Source organism: Octodon degus, unplaced genomic scaffold, assembly GCF_000260255.1.
Source record: "Octodon degus isolate 3935 unplaced genomic scaffold, OctDeg1.0 scaffold00105, whole genome shotgun sequence".
In the NCBI taxonomy this organism is placed as follows: Eukaryota; Metazoa; Chordata; class Mammalia; order Rodentia; family Octodontidae; genus Octodon; species Octodon degus.
In genome coordinates this window covers 1,307,080-1,317,824 of record NW_004524681.1, presented here as the reverse complement: position 1 = coordinate 1,317,824, position 10,745 = coordinate 1,307,080, and the positions used below count along the sequence as shown (strand labels likewise).

Below are 10,745 nucleotides of genomic sequence, written 5' to 3'. Positions count from 1 at the left end.
TGACCGGTGAGCCCGCCTCTCTGTCTTAAAAGCACGTGGTGTTTCCTGTCTTGCAGGCACTTTTCATGCCTGTCTTCCAAGTACACATGTGCGGGCGTCCCCGCCGTCATGAGCACCTTGCTGGCCAACATCAACGCCTTCTACGCACATGCGGCTGTGTCCACCAATGTGCAAGTGTCCGCCTCTGATCGCTTTGCCGCCACCAACTTTGGCGTGAGTATCAACCTTGCCTGTTCTTTGTTACCTTCCTTTTCTGTGCTAGCGCATCAAAGCGAGGCCCAGACGTGCGAGGCAGGTGCTCCGCCTCTGCGGCTGCAGCCCAGACCCGCGGGACACTGAGCATGACCCTCCCTGGTGGTTCGGGGCGCTCACATCTTGCTCGCAGCTACGTGGGAGGAGACACCTCTCAGGGACCTCGCTATCGTGCTTCTCTGCAGGTGAAAGTGTATTTGAAGTGCTTTTAGCAAGCTAACTTTTTTCCTGTCTTTTTAAGATGGGTCTCCCTATGCAGCTCAGGCTGGCCTTCAGCTCACTTTGCAGCCAGGCCGGTCTCGAACTTGCAGTGACCCTCCTGCCTCAGTCTCCCAAGTGCTGGGATTACAGGTGTGCACCACCACACCTGGCTTAGCAAAATAACTTCAATGGTCAACAGAAATCTCATTAAATTTAATCTTCATATGTAGAGTGACCTCTTCTGATGGAGAAAACATCGTTTTGCAAGGGCATACTGGGATTTATGGGAAGTTCTCCCTGTGGATGAGCAGGGATCCATCACTTCAGGTCCCATGCCCTGGCGACTGAGGCAGGCTGTCCCTGGGGAGACCCTTGGGTCGAACTGCCTTCACATTGGTACTGGTACTGGTTTCCTCTGGTGTCAGTGGATGACAGCACAGCTGGTACACAAGAGCCTAAGACAGTTACCTGCACCTGACTAAGGCGCCTACCTGAAGTACTCAAGGGCATCAAGAACACACGCTCCCAAGGAATCTTGCAAGTCTGTCCCTGGCACCCATCATGAAATTCATTCTCTACAAGTGCTGTGGAAACTGGAATTGCAAACACTGTTCCTAGGGCATAAATGAAGAGTGACCCCAGTGACACAGTATGAGCCTCAAGAAGGAAGCGGCAGGGATGGAGAAGTGCAGATTACAGACACTTGCAGGACGTAAAGTCAGCAACCCAGCAACTCTGTCACTGGTGACAGGGCAGGGAAGGACAGAAGCACCTGGATGACCAGCCTCCTGCAATGGCAGCATGGGGGGCAGCAGTGCTGTGAGCATCTGTGTTTTATACTCTCCCCCTTCCTCTCCCCTCCTCCCTCCCTCTCCCCTCCTCCCTCCCTTTGCCCTCCTCCCTCCCTCTCCCTCTCCTTCTCCCCATCTCTCTCTCTCTCTCTCTCTCTCTCTCTCTCTCTCTCTCTCTCTCTCTCATTTCATGGAGGAAAGTAAGATCCTCTGTAGCAACATGATTTCTAGGGTACCATGACCACTCTTCCCGCTGTGCCCAGATTGGCTCACTGTGCAGATGTGATGGCAAGTGTGTGTTGTACAACAGAACAGCTGAGCGCACCGGGAAAGGTGCAGCCTAGTTAGCACAGGTGTACTGGTGTGGGCTGCTGCCCACCTGAGCGAGCAAGTGTGGGGGCTGGGCAGGAAAGAAGGAATGAAGAAGCAGAAGGCCTCCTGAAAGCAGCCTCGGGGCCCTTGAGGCTTCTGTCTCCATGGTAACTTAGTGACACCACTCAGTTCAGTTATCCAAGCCTGCTTTTTGTCTGTTCCCTAAAGATCACAGCTCTCACTCTAGAAGTTAGTCAAACTGAAGATTCAGATCAAAGGAGGTTAAAACTTGGGAAACGGGTTTATGAAAGTGGAAGTCCTGAAGTGGTGTGAAGGGCCAGGTGCTCCCTCCCACCCTGCTCACCACAGCCCAGGCCACAGCCAGTGAGCCCTGTGGCCAGCACGCCTCTGGCCTGACCAGGGAGCAGATAGCACTCTCTAGCTGGCTGAGTGAAACGCCGTCAGAACCAAAGACCAGGCCAGGGGACGCGTGGTTCTCGGAACCTTGCCTTGCCATCTGCCCATGACCCAGGCATTGTATGTTAGGAGACAGTTTGGGTTCTGACATTCTGCCATGCCGTGGTGGAGAATACACCAGCTGTGGGGGTCCCAGGCCCTCCCCACCTCTGAGAAAGCAGTTGTGCCTGCATGGTTAACATCACCATCAAACCCCTGGGAAAACATGATAGCATGCTCTGTATACCACACTGACTGACGGAGAAGAGCACGAGCTGGCATCAGCGCCCTGCAGGCTTTGGCGCAGCGTGGTCATCAGATGACTCCTTGTAGCGCAGGCTCAGCCGAAGGAGCGCTTCTTCCAGCATCTCTTCCAAGTGTGACTTTCTGAGTAGGCGAGTTGGCAGGTGAGTCTGCACTGTCTCCTGTTGCCCGTAACACCTTTGCTCAGCCACCTGCATTGAGTATGACACCTGTCACCTCCACCATGGAGCCCCAGGTCATTACCACCTGTGGAAATGACACCATCCCTGGGACCCAGGGACAGCTACGCCGTCCTTCTGTGGCCTCCTCTGAGGCCCCGACCACATGTGTCGTGACTCTGAAGTGCGTGCCAGCGTGGAGACAGCCTCTTCACCCGGGACAGTTCTCAAGCAAGCCTTAAGCCATGCTGAGGTGCACTGTGTCCAGAAAGGGGTAACACAGCCAGCCATCAGGACGGAGCTCAGATAGGAGGGGGAAAGAAAGGGTCCCAGCGGGGCCTTCAGTGCCCACTGCGCAGCACTGAGTGGAACGCCAATTTCATGAGGGGCAGGTGTGGACACCTGAGTAAACTATCGTTCTTTTGTTCAACAAAATAGAATACAACTATCCAACACCAGGGTTGTAAAGGGGAGTTCATAAAACTGAGTTAACACCCATAATGATGAGTGAAAAAGCAGGCAATATAATTCTAGAATATTTCTCCAGCTTTGAGACACATACAAACATACATGTATACTCCTACACACACACACACACACACACGCAGACACAGGTTTAAGAAAAATACTGTAAGGAAACATGGTAAAATACACTGATGCAGCTACTGCTAGAATTAAGATTTAAAGATGATATTTAGCTTATACATTTTTGTATTTGACTCTATAACTAAATTTTCAATTTTTTAACGATAAATTTGTACTAGCCAAGAGTACAGTGCACCCTTGTAATCCTAGTACTTGAGAGGCTGAGGCAGGAGGATCCCTGCAAATTTGGGGCCAGCCTGAGCTATGTATCAAGACCCTGTCTCAAAAAAAAAAAGCACTAATTTTATTAGAATAACCCGAAAAAAGTGAAAGTGGGCCCAAACCAGACCATTCTCTGAGGGCTTAAGCCAGAAGAGAGATGGCAGAACTGAGCAGGAGCCACATTTGCCATGAAAAGAGAACTTGGTTTCACTCTCTGCATAGGAATTTTTCATTACTGAATAAGACAAATTTGAACAGGCTGCTGGAAAGAGTCGGGAGTTGCAAGGGAGGGAGGAAAGGGGAGGCACAGGTCACGGAGGACTCCACAGTTCTCGCGTGTGAGGAGGGTGCGCCAGCCCCAGGCAGTGGAGGCAGGCTTTGACTCTGCAGCCCAGCATGGGAGGTGCCTCCTCCCACCTTCCAGGGGCTGCCTGGAGGCACAGGAAGCAAACCCGGGGAGGGAGGATCCTGGAGCTGCTGAGGGGAGCCCGTGGCCAGGCCTGAAGCTGCGGCTGGGGTTGGCATCAGGCTCCTCGCGACTCATGGGTGGTCACCGTGGACAGGATCACATGTAGCCGTGCGAGGACAGATCCGAGCCCTGAGCCTGCCCAGGGCTCCTGTGGGCTGGCACCTGCAGGAGCAGCTGGCGCTCCAGAATGGCTCTGAGTGGGGTGCTGATGTCTAGTGAGAGCTGGGGTGTATGCAGCTCCACGCTCCCCTGAGAACCGCAGGCTCCATTGCCAGCAGCAGGAGCTGTTTTTTAAACTGCTGCCCTCCAAAGTGGACCAAGGGAGAATTTGTATGACATAAACTGATACACGCTGGACATCAAAGTCATGTGCTTTAGGGACAGTCTAGCTGTACATCACAGGAAAATACTGTTTGTGGGCAAGATCAAGGAATCTTACCGGAAAACACCTCCAGGAGAGCTGGAGAGACTCCCAGGTGGCTGTGGGGCTGGGAGGAGCAATGCAGGAGGCAGGAGCAATGTTTTAAATTGGCGGATGACTTTAGGAAATTTCCTCTGCAAATTATCTTAAGGTGTGAGTATCAAATAAATTATCAGTAAGCTGGGCGTGGTGGCCACACCTGTCATCCCAGCACTCAGGAGGCTGAGGCAGGAGGATCGCTGGAAGCTGGAGGCCAGCCTGGGCTACATAGTGAGCTCAAGGCAGCCTGAACTACACAGTTAGATCCTGTCTCAAAATAGAGATGCATAAACCATTAGCTCAGTTGGTATTTGTTCAGCTGTTTTCCCAAGACCACGCTCCCCTGTGGCATGCTCAGGGTTGGCTCAGCACATTTTGTCCTTCCTGCATTCTTTCTCTTTGTCCCTTTGTTCTTTCAGTACGTATCTATGTGATAATTCACAGGGATTTCTGTGGAGGGAAATAAAGACACTGAGAGTCGGATGTGCACACTCGCCTTTAAGGCTCGCGTGCGAAGGAGCTGCTCGGCACGCGGGTAGCCACGCAGCACTCTCGCGGCAGGCGCAGCTCTGGAGGCGCCACCCGGCTGGCCAGCGCGCTGGCACTGAAGGGAGCGGAGGACTCTTCCCTGAAGTTCCTGAAAGCTCCACTGAGGAATGATGATTGGATTTTCAGTCCAAAGTGTAGTAGAGAAGCTGCCCTCAGCCTAGGAAGCTATTTGAGTAAGGACAAGGGAAGTAAAGACACGAAATGAATTCAAGAAAGTGCAGGTAGGGCAGCCAGCCTCGCGGGCAGGGAGGGCAACAGTGAAGGCTGAGGCGGAGGCCGGGGCAAGGGATGGGATGGTCGTGGAGAGCCGTAGGATGGGACAGGAGACGAAGACCACGCCGCTGTGTCAGCGTTGCCGAGAGGTGACTGTTAGGAGAGGGAGAGGGGTCCTTGGATAACAGAAAATTCAAGCCCAAAGGGACTTCACCTGAGAATGGACATACAGCAGCACGGCAGGACGGCAGGAGGCTTCCTCAGGAAATGCAAGTGTCCCAGGGAGACAGACGTCAGGGCAAGGAGCAGAGGGGAAGGCAGGGAGCCAGGCATCCAGGCCCGCAGAGCTGTGGAGGAGAACGAGTCTCTGGCTTGGCTGGGCCACGGTCTGGCCAGCAGATGGGCACGACCCTCTCCCAGTGCGCAGGCAGGCCAGAGGGGTCAGTCCATGCGGGCTGCAGGGAGGAGTGTAGACGAGCTGCCAGGAAGGAGGGTGGGAGCCCTCCGAGAGTGAGCAGCGGCCCAGGTCGGAGGCCCCCACGGGCGCGCGCTGGGAAGAGCCTGGCTCCCTACTGTTGTTGGTGAGGGGGCAGGAGACGCAGCCCACCTGCTGTGCCGTGCGTGGCTGAGAAGGTGACCTTCAAGTAGGGATGCGGAGCTTCCAAGGGAGGAGTCATCCTCACAGCGAGCACCTGCTTGAGCAAGCCGGGGTGCAGCCAGGGCCTCCTCTCGCCACCCACCCATCTCCGGGTGCTCTGCTGCCGGGGCCTTCCTGGGCCACTGCTTCTGAGGACAAAGGCTCTGGAACATTTGCATGGAAAGCAGTGGAAGGGGTCTGAGCTGAGCCGCCCAAACAGCTTCAATCACTGTCTTAGTTAAGTTCTTCCTCTTCACCCTGATGGTGCCGCGTGCATTTAAGGGCTGGCTCAGTCTGCGAAGACATCTATAGCGTTTCTGTCATGTCACATAAACTAAGCACGCTAAGCAGGCAGAGCCAGCTCTGCCCACAGATTTGCAGTAAAGGAAGGAGCCAGAGCTTGAACTCAGTGCCCCTGCAAAAGAGGCTGGAGGGTCCCGCGGGCTGGGCAAGGTGGGCACGGTGGCCGTGAGGTGGCAGCAGGCCACAGGAGGAGTCCCCGCCTGCACACACAGTCTGAGATTTCCTGCCTTCTCTGAGCTGTTCCTTCTGTGCTGCCAGTTGGCACCCGTGAAAGTTAGGAGGGGATGGGGGTCCCCTTCAGAAAGCTGCCCAGGGGTATGCACCTGGCAAGAGACGCTCAGAAGAGAGACACAGCAGGGCCGAGAAGGGGCAGAGGGCTCCATTTCCCAAGCTCAGCAGGCTGCAGCCCCGGGCTGGCTTAGTGAGCAACATGGTGGGAAAGGCCGCAGGAGCAGCAGAGTGCACAGAGACCTAAGGCCCTCAGGCGCCAGCCAGGCCTCTGAGCCGGCACTCGGGAGGCGCCTACCTCGCCCAGTCTGCCCCGGGCCTGTGGCTCAGTCCTGCTGCCCAGCTGGTTTCGTGTGGCCCCTCAGAGGATTCTCAGCACACTTGTGTTGAAAAAATAAAAGATTGTTATTTGGTGATACATGAAGATTATATACAATTTGAATTTCAGTGTCTGTAAATAAAGCTGCTTTGGAAAGCAGTCATGCTGGTCTGTTTACGTGCCGTGGACCTCAGCTGTCCATGGTATCGGGTGTCACAGCCTAGCCCACGCAGCTAGCGGAGTCAAGGAGGCCACCTGCGAGCCCTGCTACGTGGCGTGCCGACCCAGCCTCAGCACTCTCATCAGCTAATTAAACCTCAGGTTTTGGTAAATGAGACTCAGCATTGCCGTGATTGATCGCCCCTTACTAACGGACCCCTCAGCAGCTATAAGGGGCCACACCATACTGGGCCCAGCCCAGCAACGTTCCAGCGTCACTCCTCGAGGTGCAGACCCCAGGCCCTGTCTGCACAGGCAAGCCCACTAGTACAGAGAGTGGGGGGAAGTGAGATTGCGGCTCCGCCCTCCCTGGGGTTCAAAAGAATCTCTGAACATTCCAAGAGCAGCACACTTAGCTGCGCATCATCCGTATTGTCTGGAATCTCTGCTGAGCTCAGCAGCCCCCTCCAATATCCTATTTTCCTTGAAAGAAAATTCCCCAGCTGGGCCCTGAAGAGCTGGGCAGGGCCCAGCTGTGCCGTGCGTGTCCCACGGGAGGCAGAACTCGGCGAACACGTCCGCACGCTTGGGCACCTCAGGCTCTTGCATGGAGCCGAGGCAGAGGATTCAGGGCGGCTGTGGGTGGATGGCGCGGGGCAGGGCAGGGCAGGCGGCAGCAGGGCTTTGCCCTTCTCTCTGATGCTTTTACTTTCCCTTCACAGGCCTGGACCAGGGTTCACCTTCTTGGATGAGCTCAGGATGAGAAAAGGGGAGACTCCCAGAGGGCAGGAGGAATAAAGGTCCAAAGCTCTCCCTAATAAAGATGCTGCAGCCAAGCCTGGTGGAGCAGAAGCCTGCTGCCCAGTGGGGGCAGCTCTTTAGCTCCTGATACTGATATTTAGCTCACTACATCAAGATCAGTAAATTCAAGGGAAGACAGTTATACACGCCATAAATCCATCACTTAGGTGAAAATGCTGGGGAACTATTTTATTTTGTCAATATCTTCCAAAATGTAATTTGGTGTTTCTAGACCATTAACATAGGCAGAGAGTTTTCTTTCAACTCACCTATTCCTGCATTAGCTAATTTCCCATCACTGGGACAAAATACTGACACCCAGAATTAAGGCAGGAGAGGTGTAATGGAGCTCACAGTTTGGGGGTATGGTTCAGGTGGGCTGCTGCAAGGCAGGAACATCATGGCAGAAGGGGGTGGTCCAACAGGCTGCGCACCTCCTGGCCTCCAGAAGGCAGAGCGGGGGAAGGGTGCCAGCCCGGAGGGGCCCAGGACACACCCAGTGGGCACAGCCAGGGCGTGCAGGTAATCTGCTGGTATCAAGCCATGGAAATTGACAAGTCAAGATTAAAGGTCTTGGTAATCCCTCTTTTAAATTTTTTTTTTTTGGTAGGAAAACCAAAGCTCAGAAAATGGAATGTCTAGCTATGTGTAGGTCTGCATGTGGCTTGGTTGTCTCTCCCTTGCTTGTATGTAATTCGCACAACCTCAAGTTCAGGTGCATTACATTCACCTATTGGCAAAATGCCTCGCTCCCCCTGCCGCCCACGCACTCCTCAAGAGCCCCGCAGAACCCTGTCCTGATCCTGGCCTCCAGAGGCAGAGCCGCCGCCTGGGTGCTTGACTTCTGGACTCCTTCAGCACTAAGATACACGCTGCTTCTTAAAGCAGTCAGTCTTTTTAGATTATGAACTTCGTATCTGCTTCCAAAAGGAAATGCTGTTGAATTGTGCTTGCTAGAAAGCAACAGCTGTTTCCACTTCGAAGGTGGGCCGTCTCCAGGCCTGCGGAGCGCGTCCCGGGTGGGTGAGGCCCGTGTGCCCGAGCACCGGGAGGGGCGTGCTGGCACGGCACCCTTCTGAGTCAGCGCAGCTGGAGCTGCAGCGAGCACTCGTCTGTCAGGCGCCAGGGCTCTGCCTCAGAGCACAGCTCTCTGGGCCCTCTGTGAGCACGGCTCACTCTTGTCCTCCATTGTGTGGGTGCAGAACAACTCAATGGGAAGAGTTGGACTTAGCGTAGAGCGCAGGAGAAGCCCCACGATCTTGGTCAAACTGCTGACATCTTCAGTCTTCCTTTCTCTAAAGTGGGAACAATGACTCACGCATAATTTGAGGATTCGATTTAGAGTAGCCATTTAATCCTGTACTCCTGTTTTGTGTTTTCTTGGCACAGAGGGAAAAATTCATAAAGCTGCTGGACCAGTTGCACAACTCTCTAAGGATTGACCTGTCGAAGTACCGGGTACGTACCGCGTCATTTCCCCGCAGGTGCCCGGTACGCGTGCTCCATGTGATGTCATAGTGTGAACCTCCCCGCTGCATACAGGGACTGTAAGCATGCCCCGTTAGGTCCTGCCACGCAGCCATGGACCTGACCCCTCCCTTCCTGTGCTGTCCTGGCCCCAATTAAACTACAACAGTCCCAACAACACTCCCTGTGCATGCACGGTGCACCTCAATAATTATGTAATAACCATCATTCTCTCCTCCTGGATCAGCATAACTGGCCACAGTTCTATTATTTCACAACCAGGTAAAACACACGCACCTATACAGATGCATGTTCAGGTATGCGGAATGTGTGTACACACACACACTTGCAAAGTGGCTTAGTTGCAAAAAAAAAAAATCCAGTTACAAATTTAATTACAAAAAAACTCAATCGATCAAAAAATTAAGCATTAACTTTCCTCTGGTAACCTGAACTTGGAAGATAACAATATGTAATATGACAACCACTGCTGATTCCCTGTCATCTTGGTTTGAAATTCCATGTCATTTTTAATATTTTCTAATTTTTTTATTCTCTTTAAAATAAAAATAAAACAAGCACATAAGAAGTAAACAGAACTGCTCCAGCACGGTGGCAGGTACCCGTGGACACCCCATGCTCTTGAACAGTCCTCCCTCACTGGGTGCTCCTGTGTGTCCACGCCGTGCTGCCCTTCTGCATTGGTTTTATCTCTGGCCTCATGACATGCCTAATCACATGTAGGTCTGGGGCCACCACCCTGTGCAGAGACCCCATGTCGGGCCCTGGGCAGGATATGTGGGGCTGAAGGAGCGTGCCACAGGGCTCGCTGCTGTCGGTGCCCTAGGAATGTCTGGAGGCCCCTTGCGTTTCTCTCGATGGCTCTCTACAAAGCGAGTCTCAAAGAAAAATAGGAGAAACCCTTCAGTGTTGAGACTGCTGCTTCATTCAAACATTTCTTAATTATGCTTTCCCCTTCCCACAAAATTACGAACATCTGTGTTGTTAAATGGCACTTCTCCCCAAGTCTCTAAAAGAAAAGTTTTTGTTGAAATTTACAGCACTTCAGAAGAGACTATGCGGCACAAACTTATACTTTTCTTTCAAGTTTCTTTGCAACTGAAAGTAAATATATTGCATGAATAACGCCCAAAGGACTTCTGAAAGTAAAAGCACCTGACTGGCAAATCGTGAAGGACTGTCAAATGCATGCTGCTCTCCCTGCTCTGGAGAAGCTACTTACGGGCGAGTCCCCACAGTTTTGCAGCAGCATCACTTGGTGCCCTTTGGTCACATGCCAAGGCAGGACCAGTGGCTTTCTAAGACAAAGAAGAGCACACGTTATTTCCACATCTTTATTTTCTACACAAAACATTTGAGGAATACTTTGGGGATATTTTTTAAATGCTACGTGCTTACTCGCCTCTTTGCTTCCTTACTCACTAGTTTCAGTTTGTTTCCCACTGGAAATTTTACCCATTTTCCACTTTCTGTTGACCAGGAAAACTTTCCTGCCAGCAACAGCGAGAGGCTGCAGGACCTCAAGTCCACGGTGGACCTGCTCACGAGCATCGCTTTCTTCAGGATGAAGGTACTGACCTGTCTTCTTTTGAGGCTGTCAGGGTGACACCCACCCTGGTCCACTGGCTCAGCGCCACCAGGCCTGCGCTGGGGGACTGCCCCGCACAGGTGGTCATCCCTACTGAAGACCCTGTGACTTGTGGCTCAAACTTGGTATGAGACTCACTGTCTCTCCAAGCTCTTGGTGCATGTGGATCATTAAGAGAACCCTAAAGAGAGGTACGTGAAATGGGGCTCGCTGGCCTCAGCTTCACTCCTCCACATAGAAGGCTGCTCTAGTCTGCCAACCGGGTGCTTCCGCTCCCTGTGTGGCAGTGC

At 53.0% G+C, this 10,745-nt stretch overlaps 1 protein-coding gene across 2 annotated transcripts in view; it reads left to right on the top strand.

Annotated features, from left to right (window-relative positions):
• Unc13c (unc-13 homolog C) overlaps positions 1 to 10,745 on the top strand; it is a 429,116-nt gene that overhangs the window by 233,531 nt on the left and 184,840 nt on the right. For both annotated transcript variants that reach the window (XM_023724104.1, XM_004638987.2), the window contains 3 exons: positions 57 to 213; positions 8,769 to 8,837; positions 10,348 to 10,437. In XM_023724104.1, the coding sequence (XP_023579872.1) occupies positions 57 to 213; positions 8,769 to 8,837; positions 10,348 to 10,437 (316 nt within the window). The remainder of the gene's footprint in view (positions 1 to 56; positions 214 to 8,768; positions 8,838 to 10,347; positions 10,438 to 10,745) is intronic.